This window comes from Lissotriton vulgaris, chromosome 9, assembly GCF_964263255.1.
Source record: "Lissotriton vulgaris chromosome 9, aLisVul1.2, whole genome shotgun sequence".
Lineage (NCBI taxonomy): Eukaryota > Metazoa > Chordata > Amphibia > Caudata > Salamandridae > Lissotriton > Lissotriton vulgaris.
In genome coordinates this window covers 943,104,613-943,131,432 of record NC_141697.1, presented here as the reverse complement: position 1 = coordinate 943,131,432, position 26,820 = coordinate 943,104,613, and the positions used below count along the sequence as shown (strand labels likewise).

Sequence of the window (26,820 nt, the reverse complement as noted above, 5' to 3'; positions counted from 1 at the left end):
TTCAGCATTACCTATCAAACAAAGCTGTACTAGTCCGGACGGACAATGACAGCAATGTATAACATTCAAAAACAAGGAGGAACGCACTCCCTACAGCTCTCCTGGCTGGCGCAGAGCATATGGAGATGGGCCAGTCCTCACAACATTTTTCTATTCGCAAAACATCTACCAGGAGTTCACAATCAAGTTGCAGATCTGTTAAGTCGTCAAAGACAACAGATGCACGAATGGGAACTTCATCATAAAGTTCTTCAGCCATTGTTTCAAAAGTGTGGTCAACCAGAGATAGATCTGTTCGCCACAAACCACAACTCCAAATGCCCAAGCTTCGCCGCCAGATACCCACACCCATTATCCAAAGGCAATGCGGTACGGATGAACTGGTCAAACAAATTTGTGTACACTTTTCCACCTCTCCCACTAATTCCATTAGTGGTACGCAAGCTACAGCAACATTCTCTCACATTGATCCTCAGTTATTGTTATTTATATAGCGCTGAATCACCCATGAGGGTATCTCGGCGCTTAGGCTGTGGAACCCTTCCTGGCTCTCCCTGTGAGATGCCCCTCGTGGGCACACCCAAGGCGGAGCCAGGCATCCCAGCGCTGGTGGGACCGTTGTGGAGATGAAGCAAGCTATTGCCCAGAGTTGCAGCGAGGGGCCCATGATTAGAGAAGGCGCCGAAGCGAGAATTATCGAGCCTGCGGACTTTGATCCTAGACCCTGCCGCGTCGGGAATTGAACCCTGGTCCCGGGCCTTATCTCTGCTTCAGGGTCTGCCGCCTCTAACCAGTGAGCCACACTTCTCCATAGCACCAACGTGGGCAAGACAACCCTGGTACACCACTCTACTAGAGCTGTCGGTAATACCACATCACAAACTAAAACTCTCTCCACATCTACTAACACAGAACCATGGAGAGATTATGCATCCAGACCCAATGCAGCTCAATCTAGCGTTTTGGCTCCTGAGGTCTTAGAATTTGGATATCTAAATTTACCACCTGATTGCATGATTGTCATAAAAGAAGCAAGACGCCCTACCACTAGAGCATGTTATGCAGCAAAGTGGAAAAGGTTTGTTGTATATTGTGCAAATAACATTAATCCCTTAGATGTTTCCATACAAAACCTCATATGCTAGCTGTTACATCTGCAAAGATCTAACTTAGCGTATTCCTCAATCAAGTTACATCTTGCTGCTATAGCAGCATATCTTCAAAACCGACAACATTTGTCATTGTTTAGAGTACCTGCAATCAAAGCTTTTATGGAAGGACTCAAAAGAATAATTCCTCCCAGGATACCACCCTCTCCAGTGTGGAATTTAATTGTTGTTCTCACAAGACTTATGGGTCCTCCTTCTGAACCATTACATAAGTGTGAATTACAGTTCCTTACATGGAAAGTTGCTTTTTTTTTAGTAGCTGTTACTTCACTTAGAAGAGTAAGTGGGATCCAAGCATTAACAATTCAAGAACCATTTATACAACTTAATCATAATAAAGTGGTTCTTAAAACAAATCCAAAGTTTCTGCCAAAGGTAATTTCGCCTTTCCACCTCAATCAAGCTATTGAGTTGCCAGTATTTTTTCCCCAACCACAAACCGTGGCAGAAAGAGCTTTACATACATTAGATGTAAAGAGAACGCTTCTCTACTACATTGATAGGACTAAACCTTTTCGTAAAATTAAACTGTTTGTGTCTTTTTCTCTTCCACATAAGGGAAATCCCATTTCAAAATCAGGCATTGTAAGATGGATTGTTAAGTGCATTCAAATTTGTTATCAAAAAGCAAAATGCACTCTATCCATTCCGCCTAGGGCTCATTCTACCCGTAAATTAGAGGCATCTATGGCATTCCTAGGAAACATGCCATTAGATGACCTCTGTAAAGCAGCTACATGGTCTACTCCGCACACATTTACAAAACACTACTGTGTAGGTGTGCAGGCAAAACAACAAGCAAGTGTGGGCCAGGCTGTACTCAAAACATGTCAAACTATTGCAACAGACGAGGGTGGTTGCCGCTAAGGGAAAACTGCTGTGCAATCTATGCAATAGTGTGTGGTCTGCAGCCCAAATGCCTCGAACGGAAAATGTTACTTACCAGTATGCATCTGTTCTTGGCATGTAGGGCTGTAGAACCACACACGCCCGCCCGCCTCCGCGGCTACCTGTGTCTTCCAGTATTATCTTATTTAGATGCACAACACATGATCCTCTATATGTATTCGTACAACTCCATCATTTTTCCAATGGCGAAAACCATCTGAAGATGGAGTCGATGCCCATGCGTACTACGATCTAAGGGAGGAGTATTTCAACATACAAAGACTCTTCCAAGACAACAACAAAGTATAATCATCCGGGCCCACCACCAGATGGTGATCAATAAGACTTCAAAGAATCCAGAACACCACTGCACGCCTCATCCTTGACGTCCCGCGCCGAGACCACATCACCCCTCACCTGAGAAGCCTGCACTGGCTCCCCGTCGACAGAAGAATCTCCTTCAAACTCCTGACCCACGCACACAAGGCACTCCACAACACCGGCCCACCCTACCTCAACAGCTGACTCTCATTCTACGTACCCTACAGGAAACTCCGCTTCGACGACCTGTCTCTGGCTGCAGTCCCACGCATCCACAGAACCACTTCCGGGAAAAGGTCCAATGCAATAATGTGTGGTTCTGCAGCCCTACATACCATGAACAGATGCATACTGGTAAGTAGCATTTTCCATCCCCCCCCCCCCCCCCCCCCCCCCATTTTCTCGCTCGGAGCTAGGCAGTGGGGTGCCGTTCCTTCACCATTGTGGAGGAGCTCCCGCTGGATGTTACCCATCACTGGTTTTTGGTACCAAGTGCACTGTGGCCAAGGAAGACCTCTAATGGGTGCAGTACATAGTGTGCCACCTTTAGAGGTCCTGTACCTAAACACAAACACTACCTTTGCAGGCTGCATGTTTTGGTGCAGAACAAAGTGAAGACTCATACACATACCTGTACTTCTTTTGAGGGTACAGTTGCATAAGCCCTGTACCCCTACCGTGTCTAATTCCATTCTTAGACATTGTAAGTGCAGTAAAGCTGCAAAAGAGAATGTGGTCTGGGAGTTTGTCATTATGAACTCCACAGCACCTTAATGTCTTCTGAATTCTGGGAACATACTGATGTCTGTGTAATTTATTGTACAAAAATGCACTTGGAGGGTGTCTAAGAGATGCCCCCTGAAGAACGACCAGCCTCTAGTGGGTTCCCTGACTGGTAAACACCAGCCAGCCACTACGAGACCTGTTTCTGGACACTTGGGTTGGGAGCCTTTGCGTCCTGATCTCAGAGTTTAAGCGTTTGCTGGGCGGAGGTGGTCACACCTACTCCAGGCCAGGAAGAGCCATCTGTGGCATGGGAGCTTCAAAGGCCTTGCCACCTTTGTAACACGTTCCCCAGCCTCTTCAGCTATCCAGAGCAGAGGCCCCCTTCCTGTCTCTCCTCCTTTTCGGCGGAGAGACTGGTGGGAAAAATTAGAGCAACCCAGTAAGTGTGCCCACCTCTGCCAACCCCTCAAGTGCAGGAGGTGAGGTGAAGTTCACTCTTCAGTGCCTGCCATCTTGCTGATGGCAGGCGCAGTCTAATCCTTGTGAGGGATTGTGCCCACTTCCCCATGTGGGGAGAACACAAGGGTGTAGTCACCATTGGCTACTGACCTCGAGACTCCTAAAAAGCTCCCCAAAATCAAGTATTATGGGGGCAGCCCTGAACCCAGAAGGCAGATTCTTGCAACCTATGAAGGACAAAAGACTCCAAGCAGAGGAGAACTGACTTGGCCCACCCTACTACGTCTTTTGATTAGAGATTATATGCCAAAAATCACCTTGTCCTGCAGCCAGCGACCTGCAGAACCACTGCAGGACTGACTACCTTCACCAAAAACTAGATCTCCTGTGAACAGCAGTTCTGTTCAAAAGAATCACCAAAGAAAGACTCAGAGCCTGCTGAGGACCAACAAACCTGACACCTGGAACCACCACTGCCCCGGATGCTCAGGTCACCCACCTGTTCCAGGGAGGTTCTCCAGAGTCTGAGTCCACCATGGGTTGACCATTCCAGGACTCCCTGATGACGACTGCAGCCTCTGCACAAAGACCCCCCGGCCCCCAACCACGAGTGACCCGGTAAGGTGAAATCTGATCTCAAAACATCCCTGCATCCAGCCACCCTGCACCCTGGAGAAGAGGACCTGAGATCTCCAACTTAGCTGCCCAGCTGTTGGTTTCTTCCGGAAGACATCCTAGACCGAGCGTGCAGCCAAAACCGGCAACTCACATTGAAAACAGGGCACCCAATGCCAAAACATTACCCTTCACCTGGCCCCCCCGGTGCCGCTGTGGCTGCACGTTGTGTGCTAACTTGAACCCCTCTTTTCCCTGAGCTTAAGGCCAGGAGAGTTGCTCCATCAACCTTGTGGCCGGCTCGTGAGCAGCCACCAACCGGTTGCCCCCTGCCCACCATTAGTTAACATTTGGCCTCAGCGCTCTGCACCCAGCAGCCATAGTGCAGCTGAGGGTGCTTTGAGAGTGCATCCTTGACCCTGGGGGAACCCTTGTTCTAACCCCAGAAACTTACCCCTCAAGACCATTTACTTGCAAAACAATAACCCTATTTTACTGCATAGGATTACATGGACTGTGTTCCTCTGGAAAAAGCGTTAAGGGTGTTTTTTATGGGAACCTAGAAATGTGCTTTGAGAAACTGTTTTACTTACATTTTTATCTAGGATATGTCCCAGTGTGATATCTAGGCTTATCACACTAAGAAAAGTAATCAGACAGTACCTGCTAAGTAACTGAAAAGTAATCTCCACGGTTTCTAAATATTTCACCTACCTGTATACAAAACAAGTAAATACAACTGCATTCAACTGTATTTTTTTTGCAAAGTATTTCACTTATCTGCAGCAGGCCTCTCTTGGTACTAGAAATAAACTGCATAATATTTTTATACAAATTGGTCTGAGTTCTTTCTTTGAATGAGACATTGATTGCCTGAGTGTGTACAATAAATGCTCAACACTGCCCTCTGAAAGCCTTACTACTTGCCCACACTACCACAAATAGAGAGTACGGTATTATATACTTTAGCCTCTACCTACCATTGGGGATCCACTGGAGTCTGTGCACACTATACCTTACTTTTGTATAGCATATACAGAGCCAGCTTCCTACAAGGAGCAAAAGGTAGATGAAGCGAGCCATGAATGGTCAAGCTTGCTGTATATAACATTGCAACAAACAAAAGGGGAGGGTGTGTTCAGTATCTCGCCCAATGAGCAAACCTCCTGTACCTTTACATTCACACATGATGGGCTTGTGCTGCTTGGAACGTGGTATTTTATTGTTTATATACTACCCTTAAAAGGCATTCACTCACTTTAAAAATACGTTGCTTGAGGGTTGCAAAGGGTGTTTATGTAATGGAACTGGTGCTCATATTAAGTGCTCCAATACCGTCTGATAGTTTGCTGTAGTTTGAAAAGTGCACTAAAATAAAAACTAACATCAGTGTATGGAAAGACACATTGTAAAAATCAGCAAATAAATGGGTATCAAAGTGAACCGGAACACCTATATGCATTGTGGCCTACTCTCTCCCATTTTATCAGGCAAATTATTTCGCTAAAACATTTTTCTTTACATTTTTGCTCATGAAAGCATTTCCATATATGTTGAGTTCAGACTATACCAGTTGTAAAAAACACTTTTAATAAGTACTTCTCAATACAGTACTATCTTTAAAGAACAGTAGATGTCGTAGAACCCAGGATAATGTGCTACATGGCTAAATACTTAAAAGGTCCTAAAGGCGTGACCTATTGGTTATGTCCATACTTGTTCTGCAGTTGCAGGCATTACTTCTCCCCATCTGTCCTTGTTGAATGTGCATATGACTGGGTGTTGTGCATACATAGAAGTAGTATTTCTGCTCACCAGATTTTGTATTTGAAATGGTCATGTTGGTTTTGTGTGCAATTTTTATGTTCACAAGGAGGAAAAAAGCAGGACGTAAGTATTTGTTCGGAAATAATGTTTACATTTTTTTTTATGTAGATTGCGAAGGACATGGAGCGCTGGGCAAAGAGTTTGAACAAACAGAAAGAAAACGTCAAGAATTTCCAGCCATTGACTTCAAAGGATGAGGAAAGGAGAGAATCTGCGGCCGCTGATGCAGGGTTTGCCCTCTTTGAGAAAAAGGTAATGATCCGCACTCCCTGTGCTTCTTTGTAAGGTAGTTTAACTCCCCTAGTAGTATTTTTGCAGCGTGAATCTTTCTGGATTCACTATGCTGTGCATTATTCTGCGGTCTTGTAGTTGGGTCCGGAACCGTAGTCTTTTCTCTTTTTTTTTTTTTTTTTTTTTTTTTTTTTTTTTTTTTTTGTAGCCCAGGTGGGCATCTACGCCCCATCTTTTGGTGTCCTTCCTGTGACATCGGCACGCTTCCTGTGAAAGCTCCCACCCTTGGGTGCCATTTTCAGAATCTTTTTTTCCACCGTTGGGTCTGGATCGTCACCATGAGGTTCCAGAGTTTTTTTTTTAAAAAGAGGAGGAAAAAGACCAGAAAAACAACGAAAAGGAGTGGAGAATACTTCTCCAAGCAACACCACTGAACCGGGACGACTAATAGGAAGGACTTCGACGTCCAACGGAGAATGTGGACAAAGGGGGCCCCCTAAGCGCAGGAATGGGCAAAACACTTTTCAAATTCTGCCGCAATTGCCACCACGTACGCGCAGAAGGACCAGCATCCGGTTTGCAACCTCTGCCTGCTGGCCGACCAGGAGAGCAGAGACTGCAACGCCTGCTCCGTTTTTCCCCCGAAGACGCTCCGGGTAAGAGACAGAGGAGAGCCAACTACAACATGCAAGGCCACGGTCAACCTCCGTACCTCCGGGACTTGGGCCTCTCCAGTGGGGAAGAGGACAACACGCCGAGGGACCAGATGACTACACGGTCGTAGAGACTGATGCGAAAACAACCAAGGAGGTAAGAGACATCGAACCCTAAGACCCTGACGGACTCTCGAAAATCAGAGTCGAAGTCCTCTAAAGAGGCACTGGCGGCGAAACATTCGACGGACGCAGCTGCATCCAGGGACAAACAGCCCAGCGGATCCTTCAAAAAGGACTCCCAGTCGGCGTAATCCCATGACAAACCTAGGTCTTCTAAGCACGTCTCTGAAAAGGCGCGCGCCATGCCGAAGGAAAAAGACCCGAAGCCAGCTTCGACATCTAAGAGATCTTCCGAGACCCTCTACTCCGAACAGACCGCCGAGATGGAGAGGAAGAAGAGAAGGCTTGAGGCCGAAATGGACAACATCCTGCAAAGGAAAAAGGAGTTTGACGAACAGATGAAAAGGTTCACCATCCCATCTAAGCCGACGACCGAGGTCGAGGACGAAGAGGAGTTCGATGCCGAAGAGCCGCCGAAAACTCCAGAGCACCAAGAACACCAAGAGGGAAGAGGGCTTGTACTATTATGAGGGAGAAGGCGAGGAAGACCGGCAAGCGAGTTTAGGCTCGGCATCCTCTGTGGCGCAGGACCTGGATTGGCAGGACCTGGACGCAGAAAGCCTGGATGGTATTCTTCGAAGCCTTCGCCGCCAGATGACATGGCATCTACAATATGGTCATCAAACGAGGCAACAGCACATGGGGTGAAACTGGAGGAAGAAAAACCAAAAGCCTGCTTCCTCTTAGAGACACTGCTCCCAACACAAACTAGGAGTCCATTCCTCCCCATGCTCCCAAGTATCCTGGACCAGGGAAGGGAAGCATTCAAGGAGCCCTCAATATGCACGTCTGTCGCACCTAGGACAGAAGTAAACCATACATACAGGGATCAGTCACCACTGACTCAATCATTGCAGCAACAGTGAGAAAGAGGGCCAACGTTCCCACAAACTCTGGCCCACCACCAGACAAGGAGAGTAAGAGGGTAGACCTCACTGGGAGAAAAATAGAGGAATGCAGCAGTCCACTGGCACATTGCCGACTCTAATGCCCTACTCAACAGGCATACGTACCAGCATTGGGAGGAGGTCGGACAGCTACTCAAACACCTCCCTGAGCAATATCAACAGAGGGCAACACACCTGGTGGAGAAGGCATGAACATAGCAAACTCATGCCTAAAATCAGCCCTGGATGCGGCAGACACATCCAGCAGACTCATGATAATTGGGTTAACAGAAAAGACCTGCCTGGCTGAGAATCTCAGGCTTCAAGCCGGAAGTCCAGAACAACATTTTGCAGCGTGAATCTCACGCTTCCTGCGGAAGCTCCCACCCTTGGGCACCATCTTCAGATTCTTTTTTCCGCCGTTGGGTCTGGATCCTCGCATGAAGCTCCGGAGAAGTTTCAGGAGAAAAGAAGGAAATACACCAAGTTTTTGAGAAAAAAGGACCGAGGGAAGTCGGAGAAGACCTCCTAGAGCCAGAACGAAGAAAGAGGAGAAAACCTCGTGATATTCGACGGCCAAGGAGAAAGCGCGCGCAGGGGGCCCCCTGAGCGAGCACATGGACAACACCCCATTCAAGTTCTGCCGTAATTGCCACCACAAGTACGCGCAGAAGGACCAGCATCCGGTCTGCAACCTCTGCCTGCCGATCGACCACTCCAGCGAGGATTGCAACGCCTGTTCAATCTTCACGCCGAAGACTTTGAGAGTTCGAGAGAGACAGGGGGTGGCCCACCACACGATGCAAGGGAAAGGGACCACGCCGACCCTCTTCCAGCTGGGTGCCTCTTCCGACGAAGAGGAGAACATCGCCGAGGGACCAGATGACTTCACGGTCGTAGAGACCGATGTGAGACCTTCAAAAAAGGTAGGAGAGTCTACGACCCCGAAAACCCAGACAGGGCTGAGAAAGCCTGAGGGAGAACCCCGAAAAGCAGATGCTAAGTCCTCGAAAGGAGCGCCGCCGACGAAAGTTTCGACGTCCGAAGCCGCATCCTCCGAAAGGCCCAGCGGATCCTTCGAAAAAGACTCCCAGATGGCAAAGACCTGCGAAAAGCAAAGGTCGTCGAGGCAGGCCCTCGAGAAGGGACCCTCGAGCGCGAAAACGCTCAGAATGGCCTCGACGTCGAAGGTACCGTCGAAGAGACCAGCCGAAAAGCTCGACGCCGAGCAAGCGGCAGAGATGGAGAAAAAGAGAAGAAGGCTCGAGGCCGAAATGGAGAGTATGCTCCAGAGGAAGAGAGCCTTCGAGGAAACAATGAAGACCTACTCGATTCCCTCGAAGACCTACTCGATTCCCTCGAAGACCGCTGCGACCGCCGAAGAGGTAGAGGTGCAGGAGGACTTCGAGGCCGAGGAGCTGCCGAAAACTCCAAACCCCACAGATGAGGGAGAAGAGGACTTCTACCGCTCGGAAGGAGATTACCTCCGCGAGAGCTACTACTCAGAATCCTCGGCGTCGCTAGAGGAAGAATGGCAGGATCTCGAGGCCGATAACCCCGAGGAACCTGTGGAGACATACCCTTCGAGGCCTTCGCCGCCAGATGACGTCGGGGCTTACTATGAGGTCGTTAAGAAGGCTGCAGCAGTCTACAATGTGAAATTGGAGGAGGAGGAGCAGACAAAAGCTGACTTCCTGCTAGAAACGTTGCTCCCCTCGCAGACGAAAAGCAGCTTCCTGCCCATGCTGAAGAGCGTCACGGCCCAAGGGACTGAAGCCTTCAAGGAACCGGCCACATGCAGGTCAGTGACCCCGAGGACGGAGAAGAAATAAAAGTTCTCCTCCGAGGACCCCCCTTATATCCAGGGCACCGTGGCAGCTGACTCTATAATCGCGGCAACGGCCAGAAGAAGGGCCAACGTGCCAACCACATCTGGGCCACCACCTGATAAGGAAAGCAGGAGGATGGACCTCACTGGAAGGAAAATTGAAAGAAATGCAGCTATGCATTGGAGGATGGCAAACTCCAATGCACTCCTGAATAGACACCAATATCAGCACTGGGATGAGATGAGCCAGTTGCTGAAACACATGCCTGAGGAGTACAGGCAGAGGGCAGCCCACCTCGTGGAGGGGGGAAAGGACATAGCAAACGCATGCCTGAAGACAGCCCTAGATGGGGCAGAAACATCTAGCAGGCTGATGGCCATAGGCATCACTGAGAGAAGGCAAGCCTGGCTCAGAATATCAGGCTTCAAGGCAGAAGTGCAAAACAACATCCTGAACACGCCCTTCAACGGGGAGACGCTGTTCGGGGCATCAGTAGATGACAAACTGGCTCAGCTGAAGAAGGACAATGAGACAGCCAAATCGATGGGAGCCCTACAATTCAGGGGGATGCGGAGAGGCACCCCCACAAGGAGACTAAATGGTAGAGGGGGAAACCAGCAATCTCATTCGCAACAGTTGCACCACCATGGTCAACAGAGTGACAACCAATGGCTCCAGGGTCAAGAGGCAGAATTGGAACTCCCAGAATAGGGGCCAGTCCTTTCGAGGGAGAGGAAACGGACGGGGCCAGAGACGGAGAGGTGGTGATCAACCCCCCCAAAAGTGACTCCATGAGGGAGGAGGCGCTCACCCACCCAAAGCCTCAGTGGGGAGAGCACCAACAGCTAAGGGGAGGCTCACACGGCTCAAGAGAACACACAACACCAGTAGGGGGAAGGTTGAGATTTTTTCTACACGAGTGGAGAAAAATAACCACAGACAAGTGGATACTAAACATTATACAGCACGGATACTGCATAGAGTTGGAAAGATATCCACCAAGCAGAAAGCCAAAGCGAAGGGGTCACAAGGGCAAAGAACTGCAGTTGCTCCAAGAGGAAGCTCAAGAACTGCTCCTCAAAGAGGCCAGAGAACAAGTCCCGCACAGAGAACGGAACAAGGGGGTGTACTCAAACTACTTCCTAGTACCAAAGGTGGACGAAAGCCTAAGACCCATTCTGGACCTACGGTTCCTGAACACCTACGTAAAAACTCAAAAGTTCAAGATGACTTCCCTGCAAGAGGTCATCCCACAAATAAGGGCCGGGGACTACTTGTCCACCATAGACTTAAAAGACGCATACCTGCACATCCCCATGAACAGGAAACACAAACACATGTTAAGATTCAAGGTGAACGAAGACCACTACCAGTTCACAACCCTGGCTTTCGGACTCAAGTCAGCGCCAAGGGTCTTTACCAAATGCCTCGCGGCGGTGGCCGCACACCTACGAAGGAAGGGTATACATGTGTACCCCTACCTGGACGACTGGCTCGTGAAAGCAAGCTCTTACACGAGGTGCAACGCTCACGCAGAACAGGTCACAAGAACGCTCACGAACCTGGGCTTCTCCATCCACTGGAGAAAGTGCTCCATGGACCCAGAACAAGTGAAAATCTTCCTGGGAGCCCTGATCAACATGGTCGAATGCAGAGTGACACCCAGCGAGAAGAGAACACTCAGCCTGCTGAGGGAGAAACGTCACTACCAGAAGGGGCAAGTTCTGACAGTGAGGACGGTGAGCAAGATCTTGGGGATGATGGCGTCATGCATCCACCTGGTCCCCAATGTTCGGCTAAAGATGAGACCACTACAGGAGTGGCTGCAACAGCAATGGTCACAAGCAGAAGGAAGTTGGGAAGATCTAGTGGTTGTTACGCACAATGTGCAGGAGGAGATGAAATGGTGGACGAAGGAGAATATAACGATGGGGAAACCTCTAACGCCACCGGACCCAACTGTGACCATCACCACAGACGCATCCCAGAAGGGATGGGGTGCACACATGAACAGGCTCAGTGAGGGGTCTGTGGAACCCAGGAGATGCAGTAAAGCACATCAACTACCTGGAACTGAAAACGGTGTTGCTGGCCCTCAAGGCCTTCCAAAAGCACCTTTACAACAAAAGGGTGATGATACAGACAGACACCACAACGATGTTTTACATCAACAAGCAAGGGGGGGGACTCAGTCATTCCCCCTGTCGAGCTTGGCTCAAGAAATATGGAGATGGGCGATCCCACACAGGATAGACCTGCTTGCCATACACCTGCCAGGGAAGGACAATGTGGAAGCGGATTGGCTCAGTAGGCAAGCATCGGTGTCCCACAAATGGGAACTGAACAACCAGGAGACAGAGAATCTGTTCAGGAGGTGGGGCACGCCAACAATAGACCTGTTTGCAACACGCCAGAATGCCAACACTTTGCATCGAGGGAACAGGAACCGATGTCCCATGGGAATGCCCTATGGATAAGCTGGTCAAAGAAATTTGCCTACGCTTTTCCACCAACGCCACTGATCCCCAGAGTCTTGAACAAGTGCAGGTCAAGCAACATGACTCTCATCCTGGTGGCTCCCCAATGGGCGAGGCAGACTTGGTACTCTCAGATTATGGAGATGTCGCAGGGCAGAGCACACAAGTTCCCAAAAAGAAGAGACCTTCTCTCCATGGAAGGGGGACAAGTTCTACACCCAGAATCAGAAAGCCTCAGCCTGTCAGCGTGGCTCCTGAAGACTTAAAGTTTGCACATCTAAAACTACCAGAGAGCACACTTCGGGTGCTGAGAGAAGCAAGGAGACCCAGCACGCGGAAGTGCTATGGGGAGAAATGGAAGAGGTTCACGAAGTGGTGCCATAGGAAAAACCTGGAGAGAAAACTGACTAGAGAGTCTACAGTACTTAGATACCTCACGCACCTGATCAAAGCTAAACTAAGCTCGTCCTCGCTGAGGGTTCACCTGGCAGCGATTGTGGCATACACAAGAGGAGAAACAGGAAGAAGTTTCTTCACTTCCAGAGTAGTTAAAAGGTTCTTGGAAGGAGCGAAGAGAATAGCGCCACCCAAGAGGATGCCGCCGCCGGCATGGAACTTGAACGTGGTACTGACGGAACTCATGAAGCCACCGTTTGAACCCATCCATAAAGCGTCACTACAAATGCTGACAATGAAGACAGCCTTTCTAGTAGCAATAACATCGCTACGCGGAGTGAGGGAGCTACAAGCTTTGACGCTGCAAGAACCGTACATACAAATACACAGTGACAGGGTCGTGATGAGGACAGACCCGCATTTCATGCCCAAGGTAGTATCTAAATTCCACATGAACCAAAGTATCCACATACCTAGCTTCTTCCAGAAGCCCACGTCAAACGCGGAGACAGCGCTCCACACTCTGGACGCAAGGCGGGCAGTAATGCACTATATAGAAAGGACGAAAGAACACAGGAAGACAAAACAATTCTGTGTCCTTAGCAAGGAGTCTCCTGGGTAGACCAGTGACTAAGAACACCATAGCAAGATGGATTGCCAAAACAATACAGCTCTGCCACATGCAAGCTGGTGAAGAGCTCACGGAAGGGCCACGAGCCCACTCAACCAGAAAGAAAGGGGCAACGATCGCCTTCCTGGCAAACACGCCCATCCAAGACATATGCCTGGCGGCAACATGGGCTTCAGTGCACACTTTCACTAAACACTATTGCGTAGATGTGCAGATGAACAAGGAAGCACAAGTGGGCCAAAGAGTTCTTCAACATATCTTTAACAACCAACGCTCATCTTCCACCCAGCCGCCACATGAGTGACAAAACCGCTACGAAATCTATGCACAGCATAGTGAATCCAGAAAGATTCACGCTGCAAAACGAATAGTTTCTTACCTGTCGGTGTAGTTGTGCAGCTTGAAGATCTTTCTGGATTCACTAGCGAACCCACCCACCTCCGCCAGAAAGATGAGGCTGGAGAAGGTGGAAGGACATAGAGTAAAATAAGAACGTTTTACAAGACAAATATACGTGAAGAAGTTTACGTTGAAGGAAAGTTTAATACACATAGCCATGGATTCACCACAAAAAAGAAAAGAAAAAAGAATCCGAAGATGGCGCCCAAGGGTGGGAGCTTCCGCAGGAAGCGTGCCGACGTCACGAAGGTGCACCAAATGGTGGGACGTCGTCGCCCACCTGGGCTACAAAAAAAAGAGAAAAAAGACTACGAACTTGGACCCAACCACCAGATCGCGGAATAATGCACAGCATAGTGAATCCAGAAAGATCTTCAAGCTGCAAAACTACACCGACAGGTAAGAAACTATTCGTTCTGAACACTCCCTTCAATGGAAAAACCCTGTTCTGAGCACCAGTGGATGAGAAACTGACAATTCAAAAAGGAAAATGATACTGTAAGGTCCATGGGGGCCTTGCAATTCAGAGGAATGAGAAGGGGCACCTCGACACTGAGACCAAACGGAAGGGGGGGAAACCAGCCAGGAACATATCACACATTCCAGCAGAACTACCAGGGCAACAACCAGGCGCAGCAGGGCCAGCAGCAGCAAAACTGGCAATACCAGCCCAGGGGGCCAGTCTTTTCGCAGGAGAGCGAATGGACGAGGACAAACAAGAGGGGGCCAGCAACCAACCTCAAAGTGACTCCGCTTCACCAAACGTGCCCACCCACATAACCCCTCGAAGGGGGGCGGGGGGGGGGGGGGGGGGGGGGGGGGTCTGCACAACGAAATAAGCAAAAAGGCCTTACACATTCTAAAAACGTGGATCAACGAACATATAACAAAAGTAAGAGGCAGACTAAAACACTTCTTAGAGTAGTGGGAAAAAATAACGACCGACAAATTGATACTGATCATACAGTTAGAGTATTGCATAGAACTGGAAAAGAGGCTTCCAAACAGGAAACCAAAAAGGAAAGGCACCCTCTGCAAAAGAACTAGCGCTACTCCTGGAGGAAGCACAAGAACTTCTCAACAAGGAGGCGATAGAAACAGTACCATTCAAAGAAAGAAACAAAGGAGTGTACTCAAACTACTTCCTCTCGCCAAAAGTGGATGAAACATTAAGACCATCCTGGATCTACGGTTCCTAAACCAATACATAAAAATTCAAATTCAAAATGACATCCCTACAAGAAGTCATCCCTCAGATAAGTGTGAGAAAGTGGCTCTATATATACTGGACAAGAACTAAGTACAGTGTGTATAAGAGTCCACCCCAGAGGTATAACGTAGGTTAAAGTCAGGTCTGACCTTACTCTCTAAAGTGGTAGCTTGGTCGAGCAGTAAGGCAGTACCAGAGTACAGTGTAAAGCATTTGTTGTACACACTCAGTCAGCAAAAGTTTTAACACACTCAAGGACTGAACTCCAGGCCAATTGTTTTTATATCCACAGATATAGTTTTATTTTTAGAACCAACTATTATAAAAATATACTTTTCTGGTTATGAGTACTCTCATGTAAATACTTTGCAAAGGAGCAATAACGTTCGTGCACACAAGGATTACAGTATAGGTAGTAAGTAACACAATCATAAAATAAACTTTAGCATTGAGCTCAATGGGTTTTTTTACATACAAGTACAGTTGATTACTTTATGTATTACTTTGGTAGTTCCAGGACTAGGTCTTACATTCAGTCATGGGGTCTAAGCTGAAACCAGATTAGCAAAAACGTTTCAGTTACTGAAGTGAATTTTCATGAATATAAAGCGCTTTTAAAAGTTCACACTTGAAAACTTTTCAATTTAAATCTGACAATGTTATTCAATGGGGGGAAATTCAGGTTGGAGGTAAAGTACGATCGCATTATTTTTTGTAACTCAGCACTCCTAGGGCGAGCACTGGGGTCTTAACTCAAAACAGGTAGGTAATTGTGTTTCAGTATTTCGTTTGATTTTTAAAGAATATTTGCAGTTTTCAAAAGTAGACACTTTGAAGAAATTTCATAGAAAAGCAGACAATGGGTTCCTATGGAGAAAATACAGATTACTAGTAAACCCGCTAGGGATTACTTTTGCGGTTCAGTACTGGGCTGAAAGGTACACTACTGGCTTCTCCCCTGGTCACAGGTGAGTTCTTCGGAATTCGGACTTTGGCTGATTTTATAGGAATATTTTAAGTTTTCAAAACTTCACACTTTTTCGAGTCAAAATGGGTCAATGTTATCCAATGGCAGATAAGTTAATTACCGGTGTCCAGGTGAGTACTTGGTTGGTGAAGTTAAGGTTCTTGGTATAGACTTGGGGGTCCCCCAGGATCAGGTAAGTAAGTTAGTTCAATCCCAGCGGCACAGGGGCGGCCGGGTACAGAGGTAGGTTCCCTACGGTCAGACTCTGGCGCCGCTTCCAACGGCCTTTAAAGATTTTTATTTCCATGAGGAGGCCCCGTCTACTAATCCTGTTTTACAGGAAACTGGTGACTAGGAAGATTGGGAGGGGTCTGAGGACCCTTTGGCACTGGAGTGCCAGTCTCAACAGGACTGGACATATGAGCTAGGGGAGGCCAGTGGTATTGACACTTCGCCAGACACTGGATTTCTCTCCTCCGACCGTGGCTTCGGAGGAGTGGTCTACATATAGTGTAGTGTTGACGAGGGCGGCCAAGGCCTTAAACCTTGAGCTCCCCGTCGGGGCTGTGAGGACTAACCACCTCACTGAGGTCCTCAAACCGCAGTGAAGCTCCAGCGAGCTTCTGCTGCCGTTCAATGAGGCCTTGTGTGACGTTCTTGTGGGCACTTGGTCCAAGCCCGCCACAGGTCCGCCTGTGGATAGGAACGTGGCCAGACACGAACGCCCGGCCCCGGGCGACCCGTGCTTTTTGTTCCCCATCCCACCCCCGAGAGCCTGGGCATCCAGGCCTCCAATTCCCAGACCGCGTTCCCGTCGGCCCCGCCCGACCGGGAATCCAAGAGATATGAACAGTTCGGGAAGGTGTTCTCGTCCCTAAGCTTAGGGCTGCGTTCTGTAAATACTGCCTGTCTCTTGGGCCGCTACACACACTCTGTGGGATGCGGTTGCGGTCTGTGGGATGCGGTTGCGGTTGTGCTGCCACAATGTCCGGAGTAGGTCCGGGCTAAACTCGCCCAAAACCCTTGCGGAGGGCCGAGATGCCGCGCGATATTCCATCCGTTGTGGGCTGGATACCACGGACTCGCTGGGCAGGGCAATGGCATCGACGGTGGCGGTTCGACGCGGCGCCTGGTTGAGGTCCGCCAACTTCTCGGCCGATGTCCAGGCCACACTTCTGGACATGCCGTTTGATGGCCGTCGCCTCTTCGGCGACAAGGCAGACCATGCGCGGGAACGTTTTAATGACTCCAGGGCTACGGCCAAGTCCTTGGGCCTCTCGGCCCCACGCCAGCAATCGGGTGCCTTTCGCGGCCACGGAAGGGGTGCCCCCACACGTGCTGCCAGCCACGCGCCGCAGAATGTTCAAAAGCGCGGCGGCGGCCGTGGAAACCGCCGTGGCGGCGGACGGGGACATTGGCGAGGCCAGTCCACAGCACCCGCCTCAAAACCTTCCTAGTTTTCAGGCCCATGTGACGCCTGTGGGAGGCAGGGTTCGCCATCACCTCTCCCACTTGCTCACTATCACATCGGACAGGTGGGTGCTGCAGATCGTCCAAAGGGGCTACTCCCTCCCCTTTGAGGCGACCCCTCCATCCATGCCACCGCGTGTCGGGGGATCACTTGCAACTTCTGCAAGAGGAAGTCACGGCCCTCTTGGCCAAGGGGGCCATCGAGCGCGTTCCTGGGCCAGAAGTAGGGTGTGGATGTTACTCTCTGGTACCCAAGAAGGGCAAAGGGGGCCTACGCCCTATCTTGGACCTGCGGAACGTCAACGGCTTCCTCCGGAAGGAGAAGTTCAAGATGCTGACTTTGGCTCAGGTCCTAGCTGCCCTGGAACCAGATGACTGGCTGGTAGCGTTGGAGTTGCAGGACGCTTATTTCCACATCCCCGTCCTGCCGGCCCACCGGCGTTACCTGCGGTTCACGGTAGGCCAAAAGCACTTTGTTTCTCTTCCAGGGGATACTCATTAATAGTCATAAGCACTGAATTATCCCCGCTCATGAGCGGGAACCCGGAACACATAAATAATATACATATATATGTGTAAATATAACCAAAAGTACATAGTACTAACTAATTATACACATATACATGTATAATAACCATAATATGCAGCCTAACATATATACATAGGCTAATTAAGCCAAACCTTACACACGTTCTGAAGCATGAAAATATGCTGTATATAAATGCAATAAACAGGCATGAGCCTAAAATGCATTTCATAACCATGAAAAACCTTTTATTTTCATCAAAGAACCTGTTGTAAACAGTTATTAGCCTACAAGGCTGCATATGAAAAAAATGTCTGTGTACAGAAAATCAGACTGGCACCCTGCCTTTAAGGCCCCAGAGAATCTGCACACTTTGCCTTTAAGGCCTCCAGGAGAACTCTGTTCCCATCATGCACCACAGGTGAAAGTTAGGTCAGTTCTTTTTTCCGGCTTGTTCTGGTTCTATGGCCTTCTTCAGAAGGTAGAACTAAAAAACATCGACTCCAGGGAGCGTCTCTGTCAAAAAAGGTGCGCTCGGCGTCGAGATCCAGATCGCCGCCAGCTACGGAGTTCAGACCCATTCTGGATTTGAGACTGTTGAACAAATTCATTCGAAAGGAGAGGTTTCGAATGCTGGCTCTTCATCAGATCTTCCCTCAGTTACACCAGGGGGATTGAATGTGCTCCATCGATCTGAAAGATGCTTATTTTCATATTCCGGTATCCAGAAAACATTGCAAGTTTCTCAGGTTTCAAGTAGCTGCTCGTCATTATCAGTACGCAGTACTCCCTTTCGGCCTGAGATAAGCTCCCAGAACATTATCAAAATGTATGGCATAGTTGCGGCTGGTCTTCGAAAGAAACGGATTTTCATATATCCGTACTTAGACGACTGGCTTCTGAAGAGTTCATCCCCATCGCTACTGGAAGAACATCTATCGATATGCCTCCAACTCATGTGCAAGTTGTATCTTCAAGTCAATTACAAGAAGTCCATAATGAACCCCACCCAGAAGATCCACTACCTGGGTGCTCAACTGGACACGGAAGAAGAAAACATGTGTCCTTCGGAGGAGAGGTGGTCATCCATCAAGGCGAAGTGTTTTCTTCTCCTTCAGTCTGCACGTCCGACAGTTCGGCAAGTGTCCTCTCTCCAGGGGTCCATGGCATCGTGCATCTTCATTGTACCAAACGCACGTTTGCTATGCGTCCTCTACAGCAGTGTCTGGAAGATCAGTGGAAACAGAGGACGGGATGCTGGGAGGATCGTATTCATCTCCAACAGTCTGCAAGAGATTCCATCCGGTGGTGGATGAAGAAGGCACACTTGATGAAGGGAGTTCCTTTTCATCAGGACCCACCAACGCAGACTCTGCTCAGACGCCTCTCTCCAAGGTTGGGGGGGCGCATATGGGCCCTCTGCAGGTACAAGGGCTATGGTCAGACTTCGAGAAAGGATATCACATCAATCTACTCGAACTCCGAGCAGTCCATCTTGCTCTCACGTCCCTGGCTCCATCTCTACAGACTCTGTCCCTCCTGGTGCAAACAGACAATACAACTGCAATGTATTACTTAAACAAGCAGGGGGGTACCAGATCCAGGACTCTGTCCATAGAAGCCCAGACCATCTGGCATTGGTTACTTGCACGAGACCGGTCCATAACAGCGGTTCACCTACCAGGGAGTCTCAACTCACAGGCGGACGACCTCAGCAGAGACTTCGTCGAAGCGCACGACTGGGTTCTCAACGAAGACGTCGCGCACAGCATTTTCCAGGCTTGGGGAACACCAGACATCGATCTGCCCCGTCTTCGCGTCCAGGTTCTCCCAGAAAGGGTCTCAAGGGAATGCCCTTTTGATAGACTGGTGTCAAAACTTGCTGTACGCCTTTCCACCGACACCGTTGATACCAGCAGTGATCAATCGGTTGTACAAGACCGACTCCAGAATGATACTGATTTGCCCAGAATGGCCACGCCAGTGGTGGTTCCCAGATCTCCCCCAGTTGTCAATAATGCCACACAAGAGATTGCCGTGTCGCCCGGATCTTCTGTCCAAACAGGAGGGGCGAGTGTTTTCATCCCAATCTGCCCTCCCTGCGCTTGGCAGCATGGCTCCTGAAGTCATCCAGTACGGGCACTTACAGCTGAATCCGGAGTGTATGAACATCCTTAAGGAGGCAAAGCGACCTTCTATAAGACAATCCTACGGATTTAAGTGGAAACGCTTTTACCTTTGGTGTCAGGGTAAGGGTCTTGACAAGAACTTCCTTTCTGCCCAAGGTTGTCACGGCCTTCCACATCGGGCAGTCCATTACCTTGCCCACCTTCTCTCCGCATCCCTCGAAAGAGGTAGAGAGGCTCCACCGTCTGGACCCAAAACGTGCGCTCTTATTACCTAGATCGCACACGCCAGTTCCGGGTGGATGACCAACTCTTTGTTGGTTACGTGGGGGCGAAGAAGGGAAAGGCGGTACACAAGAGGACCATTTCGCGGTGGATCATCTTGTGTATTAAGGCATGTTACTCCATGGCCAAAAAGGAGCCCCCTGCTGGATTACGGGCTCATTCCATTTGAGCCACGGCAACAACTGCCCTGGGCCAAGGAGTCCCCTTACAGGACATTTGCCAGGCAGCTACGTGGGCCTCGCTGCACACGTTCGCAAGACACTACTGCCTGGACAGTCCAGTTTGGAGCGATGGCTTCTTTGGCTGTCCGTCCTCCAGGACTTTCTGGTGTGATTATTGGTTCGCAGACCCACCACCGGGGTTGGTATTGCTGGGGTATCTATTCTAAGGTAAGGAATCTATCACAAACGTGTCTTTCAGATGCACAAGTTACTACTTGTGTAACGATATATCTGTAAGAGACATTAGTTAGTGATAGATTCCTTACCGACCCACCCATCCTCCCCGTTCTGCGAACCAATATCTAGGGTTAAGGTCATCCCCTTTCAGGGCCCTAGTTTCATGGCACCAGTGTTGGTTCTATCATGGCTCTGCGTATCTGGCGCGGAAAAGCTGTGTATCGGAACGGATGCCAGCGCGCATGGGCGGCGTCTAAGTACTCCGACGTCATTCCGGCGCTAACCACGCAGACGACTGACGCGGATCCGCAGACTACGCCTACCAACGCGCAGGGGTATTGCTACGCAAACATTTCCGGATCCAGTCTGACGCCTGGGGATATACTAAGGTAAGGAATCTATAACTAACTAATGTCTCTTACAGATATATCGTTACACAAGTAGTAACTTGTGCCACAGGGTGGTAATGAGAACGAACCCGCACTTTATGCCAAAGGTGGTGTCAAGGTTTCACATGAACCAAACAATAGATACCAAGCTTCTTTCAGAACTCATCCACAAGCGTAGAGAGGGCACTGCACACTCAGGACACTAGAAGGGCAGTAATGCATTACATTGAAACAACTAAAGAGCACAGGAAAACAAAGTTCTTTGTGTCCTTTGCAAGCAGTTTCATGGGAAGACCAGTAACAAAGGGCACCGTTGCACAATGGATCGCACAAACTATACAATTCTGCCACAAGCAGGCAGGGCAAGAGCTACTAGGAGGGGCTCAAGCCCACTCTACTAGGAAAAAGGGAGCCAAAATAGCCTTCCTGGCTAACACACCCATACAAGACATATGCCTGGCGACATGGGCTTCGGTGCACATGTTCACTAAGCACTACAGCGTGGATATACAAATTAACAAGGAAGCACTAGTAGGACAAAGTGCTTCAACATATATTCAACAACCAATGCTCCTCTTCCACCTAGCTGCCACAAACCGCTACAAAGTCTATGCACAGCATAGTGAATCAAGAAAGATTCACGCTGCAAAACAAATAGCCATATATACTATCATTGGCTAAGTCTGGGTTGGCACATTTGTTTGTGAAGGTCCATCTTGCAGCCATTTCAAGGTTTCGGCGTACTTCTTCAGGCCCTTCCTTATGGTCCTCTTGGATCGTTAAGCAGTTCTTGAAGGGTTTGTTCCGGATGTACCCTCCAGTTCGACCTCCTCCACCAGTTTGGCAGCTCAATCTTGTCCTGGCTCAACTCATGAAACCTCCGTTTGAGCCTGTGCACAAGGCGGACTTGAAGTTCCTCTCTTTGAAATTTGCCCTCCTCTTAGCTCGTACTTCAGCCAGAAGAGTTGGTGAGCTTCAAGCCCTCTCCATTGTGCATCCATTCAAAAAGGATGTTCTTATTCTTCGCACCAATCCGAAGTTCATTCCGAAGGTGCCGTCTGAGTTCCACTTGAATGAACCTTTGATTTTAAAGTCTTTCTTTCCGCGCCCTTCTACACCTGCGGAATGCACTTTACATTCTTTGGACGTTCAGAGATGCTTGAAATTCTACTTAGAGCGAACACGACCCTTTCGGAAATCATCCCAGTTGTTAGTGTCCTACAGCGCACCACGGAAGGGATTTCCTTTGGCAAAGAGTGGCATTTCCCGCTGGATCTCTAGTGCGATTCAATTTTGCCATCAGGAGGCGAGCAAGCCATTGAACAGTAGAATTCGTGCCCATTCTACAAGGTCTGTGACATAGTCTGTGGCTCTTTTCTCTGGAGTCGCCATTAAGGATATATGCAGGGCAGCAATGTGGAGCAGTACTCATACCTTCACGAAACATTACTGCCTAGAGTCTTCAGGACGAGACGACGCAGCTGTTGGTCAGGCAGTTCTGCGGAATCTTTTTCATTGAGAGGTGAGCTTTCCCTACAATCCCTCCATCCTGGTGAGTAGATTTTGCTTATTTTTCTTACTTTACTATAAGTATTACTATATGGTTATGTGATGCCATGTTTTTACAAAATGTGTCTTGGTGTTTTACTGCTAGCTACTCTGATACAAAGCATGGGAATCTATGAAAGTTCCAATACTGGGGCAAGAAAACAAGTTACTTACCTGTAACTTTGGTTCCCCAGTATTGGTAACTTTAATAGATTCCCATGCGCCCACCCGCCTCCCCTGGGAAAGCTCAGTCTTTTCACATGAGATAGTGGCGGTTTGCACAACGGCTACGAAAATCTGAGGCTCTGAGCTCTCTCAGGAAGGTTTTAGAGGGTGAGGCTGCTCTGATTGGTCCTGGCAAAAGTTTGGTCTCTTTTACACAGAGTGATAGGATACAAAATGAGATGAGGCCTAGGCCTGTTTTTCTCTTTTGTTTCTATGGTTGTTGTACTACCGAGGCTTCCATTCCGACGACGGGGAATGATCCAAAGCATGGGAATCTATGAAAGTTACCAATACGGGGGAACTAAAGTTACAGGTAAGTAACTTGTTTTCTTCTTTGCATGTAGAGCTGTAGATTCACATGCGTCTTCCCACCTAGTTGGGCACCTATAGTTTTCATTTCTCAGTATTTACATTACATACGCATGGACAACTCTGTATACAGTCACTCCATTCTCACCCTCTTTAGGGAAAACAATCGAACAATGGAGTTGATGCCCATGCGCTCTATCACTGAAAGGAGTTGCCTTACCTCATGACTGTAAAAGACTTCTTAAAAGAAAAACAACTTGCAAACATCCCAGATGGCAGGAGTATGCAAAGCATTTGAATCTACAGCTCTACATGCCTAGAACAGATGCTTACAGGGAGAGTAGCATTATCATTTTCTTCTGTCCTAGCACCTAGGCTTAAAATGTTAATTTTGTTTTGTTCTAGAAATGTCTGTGGTGTCTAAAAGACAAGGGACTTGGTACTTCAAATACTGTCATTAGACGATGGGATGCCCGTGCGGGTGACTCTAGGGTTATCCCTAAGTTGAGGTTTTTGCTTGCTCTCTGCAGTCTTTGACACTAACTTTAAATGTATTTGTTTGTAACATTTTCAGGGGGCTCAGGCTGACAGGCAACTAGTGATGCCAGAGATGATGACGCTTATTAAGAATGGTGAAGAAGAGAATACACTTAAAGTGAGGATACTGTTATACTGCTGTATTTTGCTTCAATGATTTTGATTTGATGTATTTGGACATATAATCTAGCCTTTCCTCACCTCACCACTTAATGCAATGTAATCTAAGTATTTAATTTGATAACTGAACAGACATCTTCCTGGACCCCTGGGTCGAGAGCCTGCTGCTCTCGGGGATCTGAAACTATGCACATTCTGTGACGAGGTAACAAGCCTTCTCCCCCAGGATGGGAAGGGTCCACAAAGGGTGGACCCTGCCCATCCTGGAAGTGGTAAAATCACTGGACTACCCCAGCCATTTGCTGTTTCCAGCAACTGGCCCCCACTGGTTCTGCCCCCCACTTTGGGTGGGAGAATTGGCAGATAACAAGTGAGGAAGGGAGGTGTGCACACCTTTGCCAACCCCACCCCTTAGGTGGGGGAGGCGAGGTAAAGCACGACTTTGTCGCCATCTTGCAGATTGGGGGGACCCATTCAACTAGAAAGGCATATGCCGCCCTCCCACTGGACAGTGGCATAATGGTTGTATCCACCCCCAGGAAGGGACCCATTGGTTCTGACCTTTACTTACCTCGAACGTCCCTAAATCTAGTATTTGGGGCAACCCCGAACCTTGCCTCAGACAAGAACCAACCAGCGGAAGAGAAGGACCGAAGAAGCTGTGCTTAACTAAGAGGAGGATGTCCACTGAATTGGTCCCAGCCCTACCTACCTGTCCCAGCCTCGAACCTGCTCCAGCGTAATCCGTGTCCTGCAGCCCCATGGAACCCGGTGGACCTGCCCTGCCTTCCCAAGCAAAGACAGTCTCCCTTGAGCACCAGATTTGCTCACCCACACTGGCTCTGGCTAAATCTGCACCAGACTTCCCATGGCCCGTGTTAAATTGGCCCAACACCACAAGGAGGTCTCTTGTGTGATCCTGGCCTGTGATCTGGTTCTTTCTGACCTCCCTCTAATCTCCAATCGATGCCTGCAGCCTCTTTGTGGATGGTCCCCCCCACCCTCCCCCCCCTTGACCACTACTGGAGCTGGTAAGAAAGCCTGTCGCCTAAAGACACCCCTGCTCCCGAAGTCCCACTGCCTTGGGTTGCCCAACCGACTGTGTCCCAGCATCCCCAGGCATCCCAACTTCTCCAGCCTGTGGTCACCGCAAGGATCGTCGTCCCTGAGTCTGCAGTGTTTGTTTTAACCGGAAAATCCCCATTTGAAAACAGAGCACCCAATGCTAAACCTGCACCCTGCTGCTTTGGGTGCACTTCGCGTGCTAAACCAGATCCCCCCCCCCTTTACCCTGAGCCTAACGCATGGAGCTTTGCTCCCACAACCTTTTAGCCTTCTCGTGAGCATCCGCCAACCGGAGGTCCCCTATCCCCCATTGGATAACATTGGGCCTCAGCACTCGTCTGCCGTAGTGCCACTGAGGGTGGTTGAAGAATGCATCATTGACCCTAGAGGAACCCTGGTGCTAACCCCAGAATACCAACTCTCACAACAAAGTACTTACCTGTAAACCGATACCGCTATGTTCGGGGCATATGAGCTGCAGATTACACACTGTGCATAGATGTGGCCACCCAGTGTTGGGCCCGGATGTTTGCAGTTTGTTTTGTTGTAGAAAAGTCTTTGGAAGTCACGGGATAGGTGACTCCTCCTTTGGATGATACTGCGCATGGGCATCAGCTCCATCCCCTGATTTTTTTTTTTTCTGCCACCGGACTCAGATGTGTTTCCAGCGCTCCGTGTTGGAACAGATTTCCTTTGGCGCGCAATCTTCACCAACTTACAGAAATTAGTTTAGAACGCTTTTCCAGTCGACACTACTCTCCACACCGAAGATTTCAATTCCGGTCATCGTCGACTGCCTTCGGGCCCAACTAGGCCTCGACTTCAACTCATGGAAAGGACGCCATTTCAAAAGTGTCCGCAATGTCGGTCGAAGTTTCCCCACACCGACCTTCATGAAGTGTGTAACCTTTGCCTCTCCCCGGAACACGAGTCCAGAGACTGTTCTGCTTGTGCCTCTTTCCGCTCCAAAAAGACTATCCAGGACCGAAGAGCTAGGAGAACAATGGCTCCATCTTCAGCTCAGATTCCAGACATCTTTGAAGAAGGCGTCGACGTCCCAGAACAACATGACGTCGACAGCAACTGACCCTTCCTCAACACACCCAAAGAAGGCCCCGGTCACACCCTCGGGTGCACACAGACACACTGCTTTTACTGCCCCACCTTCGGGCCTGGCTAAGAAGCTAGCTAAGCCTTCAGGCGACTCTGGCTCGAGTCGAGCTGCCGGCGCACACCTACCGGCACCGAAGACAACGGCCACGCCAACATCCACACCACTGGCGCCGAAGCATACCATTACTCCTTCGGCACCGAAACCCAGGTCGGAACCAAACAAACCCGCTTCGGATTCAAAGACCACTGGAGCCGAAAAAATCATCGTAGCTGAAAAAATCATTGTAGCTGAAAAAATCATCGTAGCTGAAAGACTGCTTCTCCGGTTAAAGACCTTGCCAAAAAACCTAAAGAAACTTTAATGCCGAAATCCCTCCGCACCTAAAGATCGGCCTCCTGCAGAGGACTTATTTCATCCAGACCCTGCACGAAAGACTCTGGTTAAAGATCCAATCACTGGTCCAATAACTTAAGCTTCAAAAAAGCGACCATTGGATACACCAGCGCCAGCTCCTCATGCAAAGAAAAAGAACATGGCTACCTCTCCTTTAAGACTTCCTTCCCCTTCTCTTCCACCTATGCCATCACCACCTGCTCCCCTACCACAACACTCCCCTATGTCCTCTATCATACCAGATGATGACAACTGGGATGATAGCTGATGATATAGGGGGTAATCAACCACTGCATTTGAACCTGTATTCAACTGTAATTCAAGGCACAAAACCTGCAAAGTGATATTTCAGGTTCGAGGCATGTGGGCTGCTGAATTCATATCTGTGCATAGATCGCCGCCTAGTGTTGGGTCCGGATGATTGCACATTGTTGTCCTGGAAGAGTC

General features: G+C 49.0%; 1 protein-coding gene across 1 annotated transcript in view; it reads left to right on the top strand.

Annotated features, from left to right (window-relative positions):
- The window catches only part of RBM5 (RNA binding motif protein 5), a 242,450-nt gene that overhangs the window by 154,148 nt on the left and 61,482 nt on the right, over positions 1–26,820 (top strand). The window contains exons 19-20 of the mRNA XM_086938797.1: positions 6,114–6,257; positions 23,719–23,799. Of these exons, the coding sequence (XP_086794923.1) occupies positions 6,114–6,257; positions 23,719–23,799 (225 nt within the window). The remainder of the gene's footprint in view (positions 1–6,113; positions 6,258–23,718; positions 23,800–26,820) is intronic.